Raw genomic sequence first — 24,404 nt, 5'->3', positions numbered from 1 at the left:
TATGCTGCTGTCTCTCTTTTTCACACTGATGTTGAGAAAAAAAAGAAGTAGAGAAGGACCAGGAATTCTTTTTTTTCTATTGGAGAGTCACAAACTTTTTGAAATGGACATCTATGTGCTACTTCTTTCCTAGAGTTGTTTTATCAAATGATACATTGGGTAGATGATATTTTGATTCTTCAAAACAAGCTGACTGAATCAGTTTTTCCACCTTTCCTGAACTCCTTATTAGACTGGGAGTTCTTTGAGCCACTATGTCATATTCAGACTCCCCCCTGCCTCTGCCCCATACATCTAGCATAGAGTAGACAATAACTGCTGAACACAGATGTCACATTCGCCTAGATGCTTTCCCACATAATCTGTGTTCCTAACTACTTAAATCTATTTAAATTTAAAATTTGTTTAAAGCTAATACCTGTTTAATTTCTGATGTTCATAAGAGAATTGTCAAGCATATTAAAATCTAAACTTACTTTTGGAAACACTGATTCATGTTGACTTCTACTGACAAATTAGAGCCCAACCAAAGTCCTAAAGAATTATAATAAATTCCACTCTCACTAGAAAAATACAAAACTACATTTAGTTTCAAAAGCTTAATTTGAGTTTTGGTATCAATTAGAATCATCTTTCCCACACTTATTATTTAAATTAGCTGGGGTTTCTGTAAACATTTAAATTCCCAGTTCCTACCCAGAGAGTCTGAAGCGGGGCCCAGAAATCTGGATTTCTTTCTTTTTCTTTTTCTTTAAATATTTATTTATTTATCTGGTTGCATTGGGTCTTAGTTGTGGCATGCAGGATCTTTCACTGCAGCATGTGGGCTTAGTTGCCCCGCAGCATGTGGGAATCTTAGTTCCCCAACCAGGGATCAAACCTGTGTTCCCTGCATTGGAAGGTGGATTCTCAACCACTGGACCACCAGGAAAGTCCCTGTATTTCTTAACTAGCTCCCCCATGAGTCTGTTACGATCAGACAATTTTGGTAACCACTGAATTAGAGAGTTCCAAGATGTTGCAGAATAGTTCTTGATGAATATGTGGAATTCATCTTTTTAAGAACCAATAAAAAACAGGGTTTGGGATTTTCTTTTACAGAAAACCCAGAGTAAAGTTGTAATTTTTTGACTTATGCTTTTAAAAAACCTGGGTAATTTCAGGGGGAGAGACAAAATAGACTATTACCAGCATTTTTTCTCTTCTCCCAAAGAAGAAAGCTCCAATGGTGTAAACTCAGGTTTACTTAAACACCATGACATTATGACTAATATATTGGTTGGGAAAACCCAATTTCATTTCTAATTTTTCCATATAAGTACTTTTCCTGAAATTTATTATTGTTTTACTTTGGCTTCTAACCTTAAAAAGTAACTGCAGAAAGTGTCTATCAAATTTTGCAATTTTCCTGCTAACTGCAGTGAAACAGCCTCAAGAGTATAAAAACAAATATCACTTTCATGAGAGCAAAGGAACATTTGGCTTTTAAATAAAAGTGTATCTGAATCCATGTTGTAGAGAAATACAAAAGTTAGTTAAATGTTAGAAAATATTGTAGACTAGAAAGAGAAAAATAAGAATGCAGGGATTGTATTGAGACAGTATCATCACATGCTCAATAACAAAAGATTTAATGGGGAATTTTGTCCAAAAATAGAATACTAAAGTAAATTACAATTCTTATGAAAGCTTGGAGAGAGTAATATCTCAATGAAGAGAACAAGGCACCTTTTTTTCTCCAAGTGACTTCTGGTGTGTATGTACACATACACACACACACATATATACATGTGCATTCATACATATGTATAGATACTCCTATGTATGTATATAATTTTTCACTGTCATTGCTTTCTTGACATTAATCTTGTTTCTGGATCTATTGATACATTAGACTTCCACATACATACCCCCAAAATCAATTAAAACAAAGAAGTCAATAAAAACAGAAAGGCATAAAAAAGGAGTTAGAAAACTCTGTGAGAGGGCAGACAGCAGAAGCAAGAAGAACTACAATTTTACAGCCTGTGGAACGAAAACCACATTCACAGAAAGAGAGACAAAATGAAAAGGCAGAGGACTATGTACCAGATGAAGGAACAAGATAAAACCCCAGAAAAACAACTAAATGAAGTGGAGATAGGCAACCTTCCAGAAAAAGAATTCAGAATAATGAAAATGAAGATGATCCAGGACCTCAGAAAAAGAATGGAGACAAAGATCAAGAAGATGCAAGACATGTTTAACAAAGATCTAGAAGAATTAAAGAACAAACACCTGGAAAAATTAAAGAACAAACAGAGATGAACAATACAATAGCTGAAATAAAAAATACACTAGAAGGAATCAATAGCAGAATAACTGAGGCAGAAGAACAGATTAGAAAACTGGAAGACAGAATGGTGGAATTCACTGCCATGGAACAGAATAAAGAAAAAAGAATGAAAAGAAATGAATACAGCCTAAGAGACCTCTGGGACAACATTAAATGCAACAATATTCACATTATAGGGGTCCCAGAAGGAGAAGAGAGAGAGAAGGGACCCGAGAAAATATTTGAAGAGATTATAGTCGAAAATTTCTCTAACATGGAAAGGAAAATAGCCACCCAAGTCCAGAAAGCTCAGAGAGTCCCGGGCAGGATAAACCCAAAGAGAAACACACCAAGACACATAGTAATCAAATTGGCAAAAATTGAAGACAAAGAAAAATTATTAAAAGCAACAAGGGAAAAATGACAAATAACATACAAGGGATCTCCCATAAGGTTAACAGCTGATTTCTCAGCAGAAACTCCACAAGCCAGAAGGGAGTGGCATGATATGTTTAAAGTGATGAAAGGGAAGAACATACAACCAAGATTACACTACCCAGCAAGGATCTCATTCAGATTTCATGGAGAAATCAAAACCTTTACAGACAAGCAAAAGCTAAGAGAATTCAGCACCAGCTCTACAACAAATGCTAAATGAGCTTCTCTAAGTAGGAAACACAAGAGAAGAAAAGGACCTACAAAAACAAACCCAAAACAATTAAGAAAATGGTCATAGGAACATACATATCTATAATTACGTTAAATTTGAATGGATTAAATGCTCCAACCAAAAGAAACAGGCTTGCTGAATGCATACAAAAACAAGACCCATATATATGCTGTCTACAAGAGACCCACTTCAGATCCAGGGAAACATACAGACTGAAAGTGAGGGGATGGAAAAAGATATTCCATGCAAATGGAAATCAAAAGAAAGCTGGAGTAACAATACTCATATCAGACAAAATAGACTTTAAAATAAAAACTGTTACAAGGACAAGGAAGGACAGAACATAGTGATCAAGGGATCAATCCAAGAAGAAGGTATAACATTTATGAATAAATATGCATTTAACATAGGAGCACCTCAATATGTAAGGCAAATGCTAACAGCTATAAAAGAGGAAATTGACAGTAACACAATAATAGTGAGGGACTTTAATCTCTTACTTACACCAATGGACAGATCACCGAGACAGAAAATTAATAAGGAAACACAAGCTTTAAATGACACAATAGACCAAGTAGATTTAATTGATATTTATAGGACATTCCATCCAAAAACAACAGATTACACTTTCTTCTCAAATGTACACGGAACATTCTCCAGGATAGATCACATCTTTGGTCACAAAACAAGCCTCAGAAAATTTAAGAAAATTGAAATCATATCAAGCATCTTTTCCGACCACAAAGCTATGAGATTAGAAATCAATTACAGGGAAAAAAACCATAAAAAACACAAACACATGGAGGCTAAACAATATGTTACTAAATAACCAAGAGATCACTGAAGAAATCAAAGAGGAAATCAAAAAATACTTAGAGAAAAATGACAATGAAAACACGACAATCCAAAACCTATGGGATGCAGCAACAGCAGTTCTAAGAGTGAAGTTTATAGCAGTACAATCCTACCTCAAGTAACAAGAAAAATCTCAAGTAATCTAACCTTACACCTAAAGCAATTAGAGAATGAAGAACAAAAAAACCCCAAAGTTAGCAGAAGGAAAGAAATCATAAAATTCAGATCAGAAATAAATGAAAAAGAAATGAAGGAAACAATAGCAAAGATCAATAAAACTAAAAGCTGGTTCTTTGAGAAGATAAACAAAATTGATAAACCATTAGCCAGACTCATCAAGAAATCAACAGAAATCAGAATTAGAGATGAAAAAGGAGAAGTTACAGTGGACACTGCAGAAATACAAAGGATCATAAGAGACTACTACAAGCAACCCTATGCCAATAAAATGGACAACCTGGAAGAAATGGACAAATTCTTAGAAAGGTATAACGTTACAAGACTGAACCAGGAAGAAATAGAAAATATGAACAGACCAATCACAAGTAATGAAATTGAAACTGTGATTTAAAAATCTTCCAACAGGGGCTTCCCTGGTGGCGCAGTGGTTGAGAGTCTGCCTGCCAATGCAGGGGACACGGGTTCGAGCCCTGGTTCTGGGAGGATCCCACATGCCGCGGAGTAACTGGGCCCGTAAGCCACAACTACTGAGCCTGCGCATCTGGAGCCTGTGCTCCCCAACAAGAGAGGCCGCGACAGTGAGAGGCCCGCGCACCGCGATGAAGAGTGGCCCCCGCTCTCTGCAACTAGAGAAAGCCCTCGCACAGAAATGAAGACCCAACACAGCCAAATAAATAAATAAAATAAATTTAAAAAACTTGCTATCACTACACATTTAAAAAAAAAAAAAAATCTTCCAACAAACAAAAGTCCAGGACCAGAAGTCTTCACAGGTGAATTCTATCAAACATTTAGAGAAGAGCTAACACCTATCCTTCTCAAACTCTTCCAAAAATTGCAGAGGAAGGAACAATCCCAAACTCATTCTGTGAGGCCACCATCACCCTGATACCAAAACCAGACAGAGATACTACAAAAAAAATTACAGGCCAATATCACTGATGAATATAGGTGCAAAAATCCTCAACAAAATACTAGCAAACAGAATCCAACAACACATTAAAAGGATCATACACCATGATCAAGTGGGATTTATCCCAGGGATGCAAGGATTCTTCAATACACGCAAATCAATCAATGTGATACACCATATTAACAAATTGAAGAAGAAAAACCATATGATCATCTCAATAGATGCAGAGAAAGCTTTTGACAAAATTCAACACCCATTTATGATAAAAACTCTCCAGAAAGTGGGCATAGAGGGAACCTACCTCAACATAATGAAGGCCATATATGAAAAACCCACAGCAAACATCATTCTCAATGGTGAAAAACTGAAAGCATTTCCTTGAAGATCAGGAACAAGACAAGGATGTCCACTCTCACCACTATTATTCAACATAGTTTTGGAAGTCCTAGCCACGGCAATCAGAGAAGAAAAAGAAATAAAAGGAATACAAATTGGAAAAGAAGAAGTAAAACTCTCACTGTTTGCAGATGACATGATACTATACATAGAGAATCCTAAAGATGCCACCAGAAAACTACTAGAGCTAATCAATGAATTTGGTAAAGTTTCAGGATACAAAATTAATGCACAGAAATCTCTTGCATTCCTATACACTAAAAATGAAAGATTAGAAAGAGAAATTAAGGAAACAATCCCATTCACCATTGCAACAAAAGAATAAAATACCTAGGAATAAACCTACCTAAGGAGGTAAAAGACCTGTACTCAGAAAACTATAAGACACTGATGAAAGAAATCAAAGATGACACAGATGGAGGGATATATCATGTTCTTGGATTGGAAGAATCAATATTGTGAAAATTACTATACTACCCAAAGCAATCTACAGATTCAATGCAATCCCTATCAAATTACCAATGGCAGTTTTTATAGAACTAGAAGAAAATATCTTAAAGTTTGTATGGAGACACAAAAGACCCCAAATAGCCAAAGAAATCTTGAGGGAAAAAAACGGAGCTGGAGGAATCAGACTCCCCGACTTCAGGCTATACTACAAAGCTACAGTCATCAAGACAATATGGTACTGGCACAGAAACAGAAATATAGATCAATGGAACAGGATAGAAAGCACAGAGGTAAACCCACGCACCTATGGTCAACTAATCTATGACAAAGGAAGCAAGGACATACAATGGAGAAAAGACAGCCTCTTCAATAAGTAGTGCTGGGAAAACTGGACAGCTACATATAAAAGAATGAAATTAGAACACTCCCTAACACCATACACAAAAATAAACTCAAAATGGATTACAGACCTAAATGTAAGACCAGACACTATAAAACTCTTAGAGGAAAACATAGGAAGAACACTCTATGACATAAATCACAGCAAGATATTTTTTGACCCACCTCCTAGAGTAATGGAAATAAAAACAAAAATAAACAAATGGGACCTAATGAAACTTAAAAGCTTTTGCACAGGAAAGGAAACTATAAACAAGACAAAATTTCAACCCTCAGAATGCAAGAAAATATTTGCAAACAAATCAATGGACAAAGGATTAATCTCCAAAATATATAAACAGCTCATGCATCTCAATATTAAAAAAACAAACAACCCAATTCAATAATGGGCTGAAGACCTGTATAGACATCTCTCCAAAGAAGACATAAAGATGGCCAAGAGGCAAATGAAAAGCTGCTCAACATCACTAATTATTAGAGAAATGCAAATCAAAACTACAATGAGGTATCACCTCACAGCAGTTAGAATGGGCATCACCAAAAAATCTACAAACAATAAATGCTGGAGAGGGTGTGGAGAAAAGGGAACCCTCTTGCACTGTTGGTGGGAATGTAAATTGATACAGCCACTATGGATTACAGTATGGACGTTCCTTAAAAAACTAAAAATAGAATTACCATATGACCCAGCAATCCCACTACTGGGCATATACCCAGAGAAAACCATAATTCCAAAAGACACATGCACCCCTATGTTCACTGCAGCACTATTTACAATAGACAGGTCATGGAAGAAACCTAAATGCCCATCGACAGACGAATGGATAAAGAAGGTGTGGTACATATATACAATGGAATATTACTCAGCCATTAAAAGGAACAAAATTGGGACATTTGTAGACACGTGGATGGACCTAGAGACTGTCATACAGAGTGAAGTAAGTCAGAAAGAGAAAAACAAGTGTCATATATTAACGCATATATGTGGAATCTAGAAAAATAGTACAGATGAACCAGTTTGCAAGGCAGAAATAGAGACGCAGATGTAGAGAACAAATGTATGGACACCAAGGGGGAAAGTGGCACGGGGTGGTGGTTGTGGTGGGACGCATTGGACATATATACACTAATTATGTATAAATAGATAACTAATAAGAACCTGTTGTATAAAAAATAAATAAAATAAAATTCAAAGAAAAGAAAATCATGAGGAAACAGATGAAACCACGCTGTGAGATCCTGTGCAAGACATCTGGCCTAGACTCTTAAAAATGTCCATGTTTTGGAAGAAAAAAATGACAAGAGAATTACTCTAAAGGAGACTAAAGAGATATGATCAATACATCATGTGAATCTTAATTGGATCCTCGATGAAAAACAGAAAGCTCCAAAGGGCATTTGGAGGACATTGGGTGTTTAAAAAAAAAGAAAGAAAAGAAAACTTTGTAAATATTTCCTTTTGAAATGTGCATATATAAAATATCTCACAGGTATATATTTTCCCCTGAAACACTCAATTCATTTATTATATTTATCTCCATGAAAGCTTGTAGTTGAATTACACTTTTAAATATCGAAGACTTTTTTTCCCTTGTGGAAAGCAACCATGGAAAACAAGACATAAATAATACTAAGAATGAGTAGAAGATGGCTTATTCAACTTCAGAAAAATTAATTAATGAGTTGTGTAGGATCTCTCGAAAGAAGAAGAGCACTTCTATAAAGAATATATGAAATGATACCTAAATTCCTAGTAATAGTAATAATAAAAACAAAGCACAATAATTACTTGGATATATATATAAACATATTTTTATTGGGATATATATGTGTATATACGTGTGTGTGTGTGTGTGTGTGTGTGTGTGTAAAATGCCTGTATTTCCAAGTGCTGAAAGAACTCATGCAATCCATTTTCTCATTTAGTTTATAAAATTCCCTTCTCTGTAGGAATGGAGATGTTTATGTCCTGCATTTCCTTCTTATACATAAAGTATTTCTTTATTATAATAGCAACTACAGCATTCTATGTATTATTTATTGGTGTTAGTTGTTTCCTTTGGTAATAAATACTAAACTTATTAAGGCTTTTCTTCAATGTACCAAACTATAATATTAAAAACAGACTGGATAAATTTAATTTTAAAACTACCAGTTATATTGACTGAGTTTAGCCAACTGTCATATTTATAATTCTAAAATGGTTTATTTTTTCAGAAATTTTACATTGGATAGGTGACGTGACATTGTCCCGCATGAGGATTCTGGCTTACATCCTTTTCACTGAACGTGTCAGTTTACTCTCATGACTTTCCAACTTGCCTAGTGGGAGTCTTTTTCTTTCTTTACAATAAGACTTATTTGGGGAATGGCAAAATCATGTGTTATAGTAAGTGTGGCTCCTAAGTACGTGGATTTATAACTATAATCTATTTTGCTTGTGCTTATGGAGGTATGTTTCCGGGGCTCTACATTAATTTGAAGGTAGACTTGATAAGTTTAAAATGTATATTACAAAACCTAAAGCAGTGACTAAAATAACAAAAAAAGTTATAGCAAATAAGTCAACAAATGAAGCACAATGGAATCACTAAAAAATTCTATTAATTCAAAAGAAGGCTGAAAATAGGAAAAAATGAAAGAAAAGATAAGACATATAAGAAATAAATAGCAACATGATAGATTTATACCCAATTACGTCAATACTCATATAAATATAAATGGTCTAAATGTTCCAGTTAAAAAGCAGAGATAGTTGAATTGGAAAAAAGGAAACAACTATATGCTGCATAGAAAAAATGCATTTTAAATATAAAGTAGAAATAGTTAGAAGTAAAAGGATGGAGAAAACATATACCAATGTAGTACTAATCAAAAGGAAGCTAGAGTACCTCTATGAATAGCAGCAAAGTAGGTTTCAGAGCAAAAATACCACCAGGAATAAAGAAGGTCATTTTCTAATGATAAAAGAGTTATTTGATTAAGAGGACATTACAACCCTAATCATTCATATATCTTTCAACAGACTTTCAAAATACATGAAGCAAATACCAATAACTGCCAGGAGAAATAGAGAAATCAATGGTTAGAGTTGGATTGTCCACATTGTTCTCTCTGGAATTTTTAGTACAAGTAGCTAGAAAATCAGGGAGGATATAGAAACCCTGAACAACACTATCTAATCACTTGGCCAACTTGACACAAAAGTTTTATGTACATTTCAGACTGAGATAATGAAATAAAATGCATAAATAACAATGTCCAGTCTATCAATTATGGAAATTTTAAAAATGATTCACAAATAATCATTAAATCATATGCTTAATATAAATGGAGACAAGAAGTATTTCACCAGCACAATGGTTTACACCTCTTCCCTAAATCAACTTATATAAGGATTTAAATATTACAAATGTGCCTTTCAGTGAATATTGCACATGGATTATAGATGAGAATACTTATCTTAAAATTAATTTCAAGAACTGTATAATTTATGAAGTTTAGAAAATTTCATCTTATGGAATATATTTGCATTCTTTACACATCAAAATGCCTACTGTAAAAGGTGAAAACAAGAACTGAAATAGTTATTTGATATAAATCATAGCAGACACTTGTCTACACCTCAAAAAATTTGAAGACATTCTTACAAAATACCCAATATTCATTCAATCTAAGAGGCCACTGATTATAAAACATGCCATTATTTTACATTCTTCTAGAATACAGTAAGGGCTATTAGATTGTGACATTGAGTACACCAATTTCTGAGATGTTAAAACGCAAAATGTGTGTGTGTTCTGAGGTGTTAAGTGAATATGTCTGTCCTGAGATGCTAAATGGGCATATTCTGAGACATTAAAAGGTAAAGAGTTGTGGTTTTGTAATCTTAACCTAAAACACATCTCCCCTAAAATAAATTTTGTGTGAATTGAATTCATACTTTATAGTCTCATTGAAATAGTCACTCCAGTCTTAGTATTTCTGGGAAAATTAAATTCTCTACCTTGCATACTTGAAGAAAGAAAGATATTCCCAACCTTTCTATTGGTTAATAATACAACAACAGTAAGGAACTAAAGGGGTTACATAAAATGGAAAAATCATTATTAACTCAGAAATGCTTAACATGTATGAAAGTGTACTATATTTTCCCCAAAATCACTGAAATAAGAGATTACGTTTCTACTGATGTCTTCAGAAAGGTACAGTTCTTCGCACAGACTCTAAGCAACAAATTCATTCAATTTCATTAATCTAAGGCCATATTTTAACATCTGATCCAATTAGTTATTGATATTACCCTTGAGCACTTTCGTTCTCCAGAATCCCACAGACATTCAGACCAGTAGCTACCAGTAGATACAAAGATGTTCAACATAGTAAGAACTTTTAGCAAAACAATTAGAGATCGTATGGTGTAGAAGTTTAAGTGCATCAATATATACTGATCATTATAATATTAAAACACAGATTTTACAGGTCAAAATATTAATCTATGAATTAAAACACAATCAAGGAGACTGAGCAGAGAAACATACCTATTTTAATTTTAATGAACTAGTATAATCATCAAATCTGTTCACTTCTATAATTCTACAATTCCTAATTATCAAAATAATCAAGGAAATAAAAAATGTTAAACAATTTGATCCTCTACTTCTGTATGTCATCAAACCACGAGAATGACTTACCTTATCTTTTCTTTGCTTTTCATCCTGGTATACTGTCCAGTGTTCTCCATCATTGCTGTAAGCTAGTTTGTAGGAGCCTACAAACTGCACATGACCAAAATCTTTAGCTCCTTGTGTAATAATGCCAGTCACTTTGGTAGGGACCAGAAGATCCACCTACAAAAAGGAAAAGACATAATTCAAGTGCCACGATAGAGTCCATTATAAATTTGCAATTCTTTTGAACTCAGGAGATTAAGAAATATATATCCTAAAGCCAAAAATCCACTTGATTATTTGTATTTTGAAATAGAGGACTGAGTTTATTATTGGCTTGTGATTTTGATCATGCCACTGGGTAAGCCTGGCTGAAAATTTGAACAACCATTTTGAGCATTTTTAAGTAAAGTGGTGGTCTTTTCAGTCTACCAGTCAATTTTATATTAAACTGACTCATCTAGAATGTGGTTTTTGTGTAACTGAGATAGTACAAAACTAGCAAGGCTGATCTTCTTGAGACTGATCATCATCTCCCAGAGTCTGTGCTTATAAATCAATTTTCTGACTTTATTGGTCAATTTTATAGTAATAAAAATTATAGCTGTGTACATATCAGGAACAAAAAAATTTGATGTTTCCTAATTAAGCATTAAAAAGTCAACCCTGTTTCCATGAATTTTAATCAGTTGAGTAATATATAATTGAGTAATAGTAATCATTGTCCAATGAAAATCATCTTTCAGAAAACTACAACACTAAAACTGTTGAGGAGGAAGTCAAGTATTCTTCAAAAATGAGAGAGAATTAAAATATGCATCCATGACTTGTGGGATCTGTGCTCACAATGTGCTCATTGTTGCAAAATATATATTAAAGGGCATAAGACCCACAGTGATTTAGTAAGCATTAAATTCATCAACTGCAACACTGAAATGCAAAAGATAGGAATGATTTTCATCAAAGAAGAATACATAACGTTGAATAGTATTTCCCCTCTTTGTTCTCTAATTCATGCATCTTTTCTTATATCTTATGATGCTAATTAAAAGAAAAATTATAGGAAACTTTGTTTTCCATGTGGACAATTCTTATTAAGACCTTTACCATTTGCTGTATTAATGTTCCTTGATCTATAGCTTCCTCTCTCCTCCCACAATAGCCACCTACTTCTTCCTACTTCCTATGACTAAGTGCACTGCTACATCCTTGATCTTATCATCTTCAACTGTCATGATCTCATGTGTGACCTTAGTGGCTTTCAACCACTATGACCTTGTGTTTCTATTTCAGGCTCTCCATCCTGAGAGATGTTTGTAGCTACAAATAGACAGTCATGGGTCAGACGCAGGTCATCAATGAGAAGAGGGGACTAGGGAGGCTGCATTGAATAGACCATATTAAGTGACATAGATGCTCATCAATAAAGATATGAAAAAGTTACCAATGTTTCATGGCATAGGATTATATTTCTTAAAAAATTCACATGGGCTTTTTGCCCTCTTTTTGTAACATTCATCAAAGACATTAGGCTCAAGCTGGACAATGGATTAAGACAGAAAACCACCCTTAATACTTTATTAAAACATTCTAGAAAGTTTATAAAAAATTATAAAATATAATGTTGTTACTACTTTCCAAACATGTATTATGTCACTTAAAATATCTTGCGTGTCCAGCGGCAATGCAGGATGGCAAAATTATGATATCCTGGGAAGGAAACTGTTGCTGCCTCACATAGTGCTAAATGCTTTGTGGTAAGTCTTCAGTGACTCCTCTTAATACTGTTTTCTGGTAGGATATCATCTCCACTTTAGAGGGAACAGTTGCTAGGGAGGTAACATAACATGACATGTGACCGAAAGATCAACAGTCAGTAAAGGGAGGATCCCAGATTCAAATCCATGTCTTTCTGATTCAAAGTTCTGCATATGGATTCTAACTCAATGATTTCTTCCCATTCTCTGTGACTATTTCAGAAACTTCTGAAGAATCTCAAAGCTTTCTCACCACACTCATCAAACGTACAGCCACTCTAAGCCCCAAACAAAAGCAATCCAGGCTTTACAATATTATGAGAGCGCTGTCTTTAAACATGAATTTCCTCTCTGTTCTTTAGCTGTCTGGGGTTAAAAATGTGGACTGCTGTTGCTGTACTAAATCCAAATCTAATTGCGCAGAAACGTCTAGGCCTAGCCACTGGTCTTCAGAGTGTTCTTAATGTTGCTGACACTCAATAAATGGAAAAAAAGTCTTACAGTACTCTGAGTCACTGTGTTGTCATCAAGGCTGTAAACATACAGGAACTCAAACTGACACCAAGAATACCTCCAGTGGATTCTTCAGTGCCTAAATGTCTATAAATCCTAAGCTAAGATGATGCAGTGAGGAGTCTTGGAGCATCTCTCTTTCAGTGGTATTTCTTAAAGTCAGGGTTTCCTGCTGGGTGGAGATGTTTTCTCCTTAAGTTGTGTGTCTTGGCTCTTTCTAACAGATCTGTTTTTCTCCCACTTTAACGGCTCCCCTTCTCCAGCTTTTTTTTTTTTTTTTTTTTTTTTTGATCCAGAAATGTTTTTCTTTTTTGTTCCAGTTAAGTCAACTCCTCGATTTAAATAGTCAGCAATCTGTTTCAAGCTGGATTTGGTCCTAAAATTTGCTACATTATAAACTTAGAATACCAGGCCTAAGCAAACCTTCTTTCAGTATAAAAATAATCAGCATCCCACACTTAACATGAAGTTGCTACAAGAGGGGTGTACAGATCTCACTCTGCAACACACTGAAAGGACACATCACTCTCATGTTCATCATGCAAGATGATCCCAGAAAAGCCCACTCTTCTGGACCTATGCCTACCCCTGGCCCAGGACCACTCTGTCCTCTTGCAGATTTTCTGAGTTAAAGTTGTACTGCAAATATGAGTCTGCTATTTTAGACCCTCACCTCCCAAGGTTTGGCTCAGATAGAGCAGGTTATTTAGGGCACTAAGCTGGGACATGGGTAGACATTTGGCTTAATGCACTGCACTTCATGTCCGGATCTGTATTAAAAGTACCTAACATGTAACTGTCCTCAATAAAGGTTTTGCTGGATTAAGCTGGAGCTACTTCCTAAGTATGTTCTGCAGACAAAACCAACCCGTGGCTAAGGATACTGTAGTGTATCACAGCGGAAAATGCTAGCTGCTTCCCTCTTGTTTCTCTACGTGGCATTAATGGTTAAGGAAACATCATCATAGTTGTACCAACAATTTTTATTGGGAAGGCAACTAGTTTAAAATCCTCTCCAATCTTCAGGAATGTGATTGTGAAAGCCAGCCTATTCTAGTAGAGCTGAATGGTCTGGGTTCACAAACTGGCTCTACCCTTACTAGCGATATGCCTTTGGGCAAGCTACTTTACCTCTCTACAGCTCAGTATCCTCATTTGAAAAAATGAGAATAGTCCCTTTATTAGGGTTTTAAGGATTTTATGAGGATTAAATGAGTTAACATATGTGTGTAAAACAATATATAGGAGTATTAAAACTTTGTTAACAATAAAACAATAAACAAATCTGGGGGAAGAATCTAATATTGGTCTCAGAGTACCTTTTAGAAACATAAATATGGAAACAGGGAAATCAGGTGGCCAGATTGTCCTAGAAGCAACTTCTTGATCATAGCATATTTTGGCCACCTTCTCAGGATGTACACAAAGACAGTCATTTCATCTTTACTGGAAGTAGAGAAAATATTGAGTAACTAAAATTCACATTTATGGGTGAAATGGTTAATTAAGAATATAATTAATTTTATGGAATGTTGTGCATCTCTATTTAAATATTAAGATTATATTACAATAGGGAAATGGTCTCACTCTTTGCAGATGACATGATAGTATACATAGAAAATCCTAAAGATGCTATCAGAAAACTACTAGAGCCCATCAATGAACTCAGTAAAGTTGCAGGATACAAAAGTAATACATAGAAATCTGTTGCATTTCTATATACTAACAACCAAAGATCAGAAAGCGAAATTAAGGAAACAATACCATTTACCATCGCATCAAAAAGAATAAAATACTTAGGAATAAACCTACTTAAGGAGGCGAAAGACCCGTACTCTGAAAACTAAGATGCTGATGAAATAAATCGAAGATGACACAAACAGATGGAAAGATATACCATGTTCTTGGATTGGAAGAATCAATATTGTGAAAATGACTCTACTCCCCAATACAATCTACATATGCAATGCAATTCCTATCAAATTACCAATGGCATCTTTCACAGACCTAGAAAAAAAATTTTAAATTTGTGTGGAAACAGAAAAGACGTCATATAGCCAAAGCAATCCTAAGAAAGAAAAATGGAGCTGGAGTAATCAGGCTCCCTGACTTCAGACTATACTACAAAGCTACAGTCATCAAAACAGTGTGGTACTGGCAGAAAAAGAGAAATATAGATCAATGGAACAGGATAGAAGACCCAGAAATAAACCCAGGCACCTATGGTCAATTAATCTACAACAAAGGAGGCAAGAATATGCAATGGAGCAGAGACAGTCTCTTCAATAAGTGGTGCTGGGAAAACTGGACAGCTACATGTAAAAGAATGAAATTAGAATATTCTCTAACACCTTACATAAAAATAAACTCAAAATGGATTAAAGACCTAAATGTAAGAGTGGATACTATAAAATTCTTAAAGGAACACACAGGCAGAACACTCTTTGACATAAATTGCAGCAATATCTTCTTTGATCTGTCTCCTAGAGTATGAAAATAAAAACAAAAATAAACAAATGGGACCTAATTAAACTTAAAAGCTTTTGCACATCAAAGGGAACCATAAACAAAATGAAAGGACAACCCACAGAATGGGAGAAAATATTTGCAAATGATGCGACCAAAAAGTGCTTAATCTCCAAAATATATAAACAGCTCATGCAGCTCAATATCAAAACAACAAACACCAAATCAAAAAAATGGGCAGAAGAGCTAAATAGACATTTCTCCAAAGAAGACATACAGATGGCCAAAAAGCACATGAAAAGATGCTCAACATCGCTAATTGTTAGAGAGATGCAAATCAAAAATACAATGAGGTATCACCTCACGTTGGTCAGAATGGCCATCATCAAAAAGTCTTCAAATAATAAATGCTGGAGAGGCTGTGGAGAAAAAGGAAACATCCTACACTGTTAGTGGGAATGTAAACTGGTACAGCCACTATGGAGAACAGTACTGAGTGTTCTTAAAAAACTGAAAATAGAGTTACCATATGATCCATCAATCCCATTCCTGGGTATATCTGGAGAAAACTCCAATTTGAAAAGATACATGCACCCCAATGTTCAGGGCAGCACTATTTACAATAGCCAAGACATGGAAGCAACATAAATGTCCATTGATAGAGGAATGAATAAAGATGTGGTACATATATACAATGGAATATTACTCAGCCATAAAAAAGAATGAAATAATGCCATTTGCAGCAACATGGATGGACCTGGAGATTATCATACTGAATGAAGTAAGTCAGACAAAGACAAATATCTTATGATATCACTTACATGTGAAATCCAAAAGAAATGATACAAAGGAACTTATTTACAAAACAGAAACAGACAGACTTCGAAAACAAACCTATGGTTATCAAAGTGGAAAGGTGGGGGGAGGGATAAATTAGGAGTTTGGGATTAACATATACACACTACTATATATAAAATAGATAATCAGCAAGCACCTACTGTATAGCACAGGGAACTCAATATTCTCTAAAAACCTATATAGGCAATGAATCTGAGAAAGAATGGATATGTGTATATTTATAACTGAATCACTTTGTGGTACACCTGAAACTAACAGAACATTGTAAATCAACTATACTACAATATAAAATAAAAATTAAATTAAAAAATATTAAGAGAAAATTAGACTCCAAATTATAGTGGGTGATTTGTTTTCCTTTAATTATAAGAGTGAAAAAAGAAGATCTATATAGAAAGAGGCTTAAATGATATATAAGTAAAGAAAAAAGTATTGCATGAGTGTTAAGTAGGAATATACCTTTTTTTGTTGTAAAACATCCTACAATGTTTTAACAAAGCATACATATTTTTAGAGTGTCTAACTTAGAAAAACAGTGTAGAAAAACTAAGAGCATTTGTTTGAAAAAGGTCAAGATGAACTACATTTCAGATTATCTGCATAACACCCTGACAGATGGCTCCCTGGGAGGAGACGAGGCAGACCAAGGAAAGTCTGATGATTTTCATGGAGATGTTCTTAAAGGGGTGAAGAAAATGAAAAGTGATATAGATAAATAGATGTTCAAAAAAAGTGAACAAAAAGACCAAAGAGATTTACCACAGAAATATGGTGCTCTGCTGTATCTACAATGCTCTAGTTTTTGCTTTTATGTTATATCAGTTATTTTGGATTACGTATTTTATAACTTCAAGGAACTTTGTAAAATTAACTCATTAAGCAGAAATAACTTTGAAGCTAATATAATTATCTATACTTAATAATTAAATTATAGGCAAAATATTTAGACTTTTTGGTTTCAATATAGAAGTTTTTACCTTAACATTATATGAAAAATTCTATATAATCGTAGCTACATTTAAAGCACATAAAGGCATACTTTGTTTTACTGCACTTCGCAAATATCGCGTTTCTTACATACTGAAGGTTTGTGGTAACCCTGTGTCGAGCAAGTCTATCGCACCACTTCTCCAACAGCATTTGCTCACTTTGTGTTTCTGTGTCACATTTTGGTACTTCTTGCAATATTTCAAACTTTTCATTGTTATATTTGTTATCGTGATCTGTGATCAGTGATCTTTGATGTTACTATTATGACTCACTAAAGTCTCAGAAGATTGGTATTTTTTAGCAATATTTTTTAACTAAGGTATGTCATGTTATATTTTTAGACATAATGTTATCACATGCTTAATAGACTACAGTATATAAACATAACTTTTTAAAAAATTAATTAATTAATTTATTATTTATGGCTGTGTTGGGTCTTTGTTTCTGTGCGAGGGCTTTCTCTAGTTGTGGCAAGCAGGGGCCACTCTTCATCGCGGTGCGCAGGCCTCTCACTATTGCGGCCTCTCTTGTTGCGGAGCACAGGCTCCAGACGCGCAGGCTCCTAGTCCTTTCATTTGGCCACATAATCTCATGTGGCTCACGGGCCTAGTTGCTTCGCGGCATGTGGGATCTTCCCAGACCAGGGCTCGAACCCGTGTCCCCTGCATTGGCAGGCAGACTCTCAACCACTGCGCCACCAGGGAAGCCCCATAACTTTTATATGCGCTGGAAAACCGAAAAATTCACGTGACTTGCTTTATTGCAGAGGTCTGGAATTGATCCCACAATATCTCCAAGGTACGCCTGTAATTAACTATACTTGACATTTGGACAACATTTTTGGTTATCAGATACTGGTCATACTTTTATTCCATATTTGCAGGCTAACTAGTTAATGTGATCAACTTATGATGAAATATTATCCAGTCCCTGTATCTCATACAATTTAGTAGCTCTAAGGTTATGGATTTAGAATCCTTAAAATACTATGGAGGCCTCATAATACACTCATTCCAGCACCCATGATTGCATTCCCCCTCTTACTAAAAAAAGTTTTAGTTTCCAATAATATTTAAAAACATTTAATAAAGCAATTGCTTTTCCCATATTGCATTTTAAAATTATGAACACTAATACAAAAAATATATACTATAAAATAACCTTTCAAAGAGAGAGGGAATGTTCTGTTTTATTGATATTTTCTAGTGTGCCTTTTACATGTAAAACCAAGCATGATACATGTTTGATGCCATAAACAAACTTTTTATGCTCAAGAACGTGTTTTGTAGCATATCAGACATATTGTAGACATTCCAAATATCCAGGAATCATCTGCCCTGGATTCAAAATTGAGATAATTCCATATTTAACAATTATCTACAATTATAACATAAACAACTGCATATGTCAACCTGAGCTGCACCCCATGATTGCTGTCAGCTCATGACTATGAACTTTTTAAAAGAGTTTGTTTAGAGTCATGCAGGTAGTTCAACTGCTTATCTTAACTAAGGATGAGAGGCAGCATAATTATGAACATTTTATATTTAATATTGTTATTTTAATAATCTTTCTCAATATAAAATACATGCTAAGAATAAAAATTGAGAAATACAGAGAATATTAAAAAACAGCTCTGTCTTACCATCAGATACAATCAATGATTTTCATACCCCTTAAATGTGGATATTTTAGACAAATTTGTTGTATTTATTTGGCATTTGAACGATATTATTGGTTACCAGGTGTTGGTTGCACTTTTAGTCCACATTTGCAGGTCAGTTTATTCTTTTTTTTTTCTTAATATTTCACTAGTAATTCTCTATGTCAATAAAATAGTTTTAAGACTTTTTTCTATCCTAACAAGTCATTTCAAGAGTTTATCACAATCATTTATTTACTGTAAAACATTTGCGCTTCCCTGTATCCTTAAATTTTCTATTAAAATTAAAACTTTCATAAAATCCTAGTCCTTTCATTTGGCCACATAATCTCATTGATTGGGTTGGTCAAAAAGTTCGTCTGGGTTTTTACATAACATCTTACGGAAAAATCCAAATGAACTTTTTGTCTAACCCAATACATAGGATAAATTCATAGAATTTGGTCAAAGAATATGGAAAATAGGTTATTGCCTAAACATAAAAGTAATAAACAGTTGTGATTATTTCAGATGGTATGAAGAGATATAAGGAATCCAGATAAAATAACCAAAACTCTATTATCTAGAGTTAATTATTGTTGACCTCTTAATATTCATATTTGCAGACATTTCCTATTCCCATATATCTATCTTCATGAAAATAAGCTCACAGTATGAATGTGGTTTTGTAATTTGCATGTGTATATTTTTATATGTAAATAATAATAATACTTTGTAATGGCTGTGTAACAGTCTCACAGATACAGAAATAAATATGAAAATTATTTAACCAGTCCACTACTGATATTTTAAAAATTCTTGTTTCTAATTCTTCTTCATTGGTAAAAACCTAAAATGAACTCCTATGTGTATTTATCTTTGCTCATTGGCGCAACTGTTTCCTTATCGTCATGAAGGACCTGTCATTTGAAATGTGGTATATACATTGTTTCATTTGTTTCTGGAAAAATTATACACTTCCAACTGTGGTATATGATAATTTTTTCTCTACATACTCACTAGTCCTATGTTTTATATAATTCTATATTTTTTACAATTTGAAAAATGGCATTTTTATATTTAATGTATATAAATGGTGAAAAGTGGCATTTCATTTACATTCTCCTAATTGTTCAGTCTCATTAATAATGTATATTATTATTAATGTCTCTTTAGTATCCTTTATCACTTCTGGGATTAGAGATTTTCTTGTTGCTTTTAAAGAATTATATAGCATCAATATTGGCTTCTGTTATATTTATTGCATTTTTTCCTAATTTGCTATGTCATTTAATTTTTTTGACACGAAAGTTTTTAATTTTCCTGTACTCAAGTCTATCACTCCATTTGCAATACATATTTTCGTATGCCTAAAAAGACCTTCTACTTAATTAGATTGGTGAAAAATGATTTACATGTTCCCTTATAATTTCCTCTGGGTTTTCTTTCTAAGTTTTCTTCTTTACCTCCCTCCCTTCCTTCCCTCCTCCCTTCCTTTTAACATCTAAATCATCTTGGCTTTCTGTGTACATATGATGTGACATAAGGTTCATACTTTATTTTTTATAAAGATGTAATTCGGGCTTCCCTGGTGGTGCAGTGGTTGAGAATCTGCCTGCTGATGCAGGGGACAGGGGTTCGAGCCCTGGTCTAGGAAGATCCCACATGCCGCAGAGCAACTGGGCCCGTGAGCCACAGTTACTGAGCCTGCATGTCTGGAGCCTGTGCTCTGCAACAAGAGAGGTTGCAATAGTGAGAGGCCCGCGCACTGCGATGAAGAGTGGCCCCCGCTTGCCACAACTAGAGAAAGCCCTCGCAGAGAAACGAAGACCCAACACAGCCATAAATAAAATTAAAAAAAAAAAAAAAGATGTAATTTTCTCAACACTTTTTCTTGAATAATCCATTTTTAAAATTTTTGTTTTTTCTCCACTATCTGGGTGATAGTTATAAGGTCTGCTCTTTATTCTTGAAATCAGTACTATAAATTATCATTGTCATCATCATCATATACCAGGATATACCTTGGTGAGAGTCTCTTTTATTGCTTTTGTATAGAATAAAGTGTATTCATTCAAGCTGTAGACTTGTTCCTGGGGGAGGGAAGTGTGCTCAAAAGGTTTTCTGGTCTTATATTTTAAAATGTTGCTTCTGCTTCTTTTAGTGTCTCCCACTAGAAGGTCAATTATCCAAAGACGAGCTCTTTACTTCTAATTTTTCCTATTTATAATATTTTCTCACTCATCATTTTAAAATATTATTCTCCTTTGTATTTTCAGAGTTTCTCCACTTTATCCTCAATATTACGGATTTTTAAAAAAAAATAAATTTATTTTTATTTTTGGCTGCATTGGGTCTTCGTTGCTGCACGTGGCTTTCTCTAGTTGCAGTGAGCGGGGGCTACTCTTCGTTGCAGTGCATTGGCTTCTCATTGCTGTGGCTTCTCTTGCTGCTGAGCTCGGGCTCTAGGCGCATGGGCTCAGTAGTTGTGGCTCGCAGGCTCTAGAGTGCAGGCTCAGTAGTTGTGGCGCACGGGCTTAGTTGCTCTGCGACATGTGGGATCTTCCTGGACCAGGGCTTGAATCCGTGTCCCCTGCATTGGCAGGCGGATTCTTAACCACTGTGCCACCAGGGAAGCCCTGCATTTTATTTTTGATAATGAAATTTCCACTGCTAAATTTTTAAATTTCCTTGAAATACATAATTTAAGATCCCTCCCTCATCATCTCAACTTTTGTCTCATTCTATTACTCAAGGAAAAAATATCTTTATATATATTCTACTAATCATTTGTTTCTGTAAAAAATTTTCTACTTTTACAGTTTTCTTCATAGCTTTTTAGTAATTTCTATCCTTTTCTTGTTCTGCATATTAAAAAATAAGCCTGATATAATCTTGTATTATTTTCCCTTACTTGAACAGAGAGAGAATAGTCCTGGTGTTTGGCAGCACACTGGTCATAAGCATTCCCCATTGTCTCTCACCATCTATCAGGCTGTTTTATGAATTCTTTCTGACCTTCAGATATAAACACTGCCAAAGGTGTTATTAACAAGGCCCAGCAGACATTTAGGCAGTATAGCTTAGCTGGTCTGAAGGATGAACCTCTCCTACTCTTGCTGTTTATCCTCTACATACAGGAAGGATAACCTATTTTCTTGATAATACAAAATCCAAAGCATTCTCCTATCACAAGTAAAATCACGGTGGCAGGCAACTTCGTCCCTGTTGTTCACTGTACACCTGGCATACACAAGGTATTTCAGTAAGTGTATAATGAATGAATGGCTTCATATTTTAGGATTCAGTGAGCTAACATGTAGCCAACATGTACTCTATTCCACTTTTCCAGGTTTGCATTATGGGGTAAATGGGTGTGATGGGACACTGGGAAGTAGAGTGCTGACCACAGCTTGCAGTCTCTGGCTGTAGTAAAGTGACCTCAGGTCCCTCGGTCCACAGGGCAGCCTCTGGGTCTTGGCCACCCCTGTTATGATTCAGATATGGGAATCCTCACACTGTAGTTACAGGAAACTCTGCCCAGAGCCTGGAAAGTCACCGACTGGCTTATATTTGTATGCATACTATATGGATGATGGTAAGGGAATCAAAGGATGCGGCAGTCACAATTGAGAAGTTGCATGTAATAAAATAATGTAAGTGATTTCTTGATAAGCTCAACATAGGAACATTTAAAATCAAGTCTGCTTTTGCAGCTCTAGAGGAACCTTCCAAATGTGGTTCTTACAAAAATGTTTGAGAAAATTCATTCAGGCTTCACTAAAACTCTCTATGTAAAAATAGTTCTAAATGAAAGTCCAACTATGATGATTTTCTCACTAAATCTCAAAGAAATTTAAAAGATAAAACAAAGAAATTGAAGACCACCCAAACAGGTTTAAAGATATACCATTTTCTTGGATTGGAAGAATCAATATTGCCAAAATGACCATAGAACCCAAGGCAATCTACAAATTTAATGTAATCTCTATCAAATTACCAATTGCATTTTTCACAGAACTAGAACAAATAATTTAAAAATTTGTATGGAAACACAAATGACCCCGAATAGCCAAAACAATCTTGAGAAAGAAGAACAGAGCTGGAGGAATTATGCACCCTGATTTCAGACCATACTACAAAGCTACAGTGATCAAAACAGTATGGTACTGGCACAAAAACAGACACATAGATCAATGGAACAGGATAGAGAGCCCAGAAATAAACCCATGCACTTATGGTCAATTGTGGTCAATTAATCTATGACAAAGGAGGCAAGAATATACAATGGAGAAAGGACAGTCTCTTCAAAAAGCGGTGCTGGGAAAACTGGACAGCTACATGTAAAAGAATGAAATTAGAACATTCTCTAAAACCCCATACAAAAATCAACTCAAAATGGACTAAAGACCTACATGTAAGACCGGATACTATTAAACTCCTAGAGGAAAACATAGGCAGAACACTCTTTGACATAAATCACAGCAACAGTTTTTTGGATCCCTCTCCTGGAGTAAAGGAAATAAAAGCAAAAATAAGCAAATGGGACCTAATTAAACTTGAAAGCTTTTGCACAGAAAAAGAAACCACAAATAAAACAAAAAGACAACCTGTGGAATGGGAGAAAAATACTTGCAAACGATGCACCCAACAAGAGATTAATTTCGAAAATATACAAACAGCTCATACAGCTCAATATCAAAAACCAAACAACCCAATCAACAAATGGGCAGAACAACTAAACAGACATTTTTCCGAAGAAGACATACAGATGGTCAACAGGCACATGAAAAGATGCTCAACATTGCTAATTGTTAGAGAAATGTGAATCAAAACTACAATGAAGTACCACCTCATAACAGAATGAGGCATCATCAAGAAGTCTAAAAATAATAAATGCTAGAGAGGGTATGGAGAAAAGGGAACACTCCCACACCATTGGTGGGAGTGTAAGTTGGTGGTGAACAGTGTGGAAGTTCCTTAAAAAACTAAAGATAGAGTTACCATATGATCCAGCAATCCCACTCCTGGGCATATATCTGAAAAAGACAAAAACTCTAATTTGAAAAGATACATGCACCCCAGTGTTCATAGTGGTACTATTTACAATAGCCAAGACATGGAAGCAACCTAAATGTCCATTGACAGATGAATGGATAAAGAAGATGTGGTGTGTATATAGAATGGAATATTATTCAGCCATAATAAAGAATGAAATAATGCCATTTGCAGCAACATGGATGGACCTAGAGATTATCATACTAAGCGAAGTTAGAGAGAGACAAATGTCATTTGATATCACTTATATGTGGAATTTAAAAAAATGATACA

The 24,404-nt window shown here is 34.8% G+C and overlaps 1 protein-coding gene across 2 annotated transcripts in view; it reads right to left on the bottom strand.

The window, feature by feature from the left end:
- EDIL3 (EGF like repeats and discoidin domains 3) overlaps positions 1-24,404 on the bottom strand; it is a 432,319-nt gene that overhangs the window by 27,840 nt on the left and 380,075 nt on the right. For both annotated transcript variants that reach the window (XM_082458169.1, XM_082458170.1), the window contains one exon: positions 10,872-11,027. In XM_082458169.1, the coding sequence (XP_082314295.1) occupies positions 10,872-11,027 (156 nt within the window). The remainder of the gene's footprint in view (positions 1-10,871; positions 11,028-24,404) is intronic.

This window comes from Balaenoptera physalus (assembly GCF_965194825.1).
Source record: "Balaenoptera physalus genome assembly, chromosome: 3".
Taxonomy (NCBI): Eukaryota; Metazoa; Chordata; class Mammalia; order Artiodactyla; family Balaenopteridae; genus Balaenoptera; species Balaenoptera physalus.
This window is presented reverse-complemented; position numbering and strand designations above follow the sequence as displayed.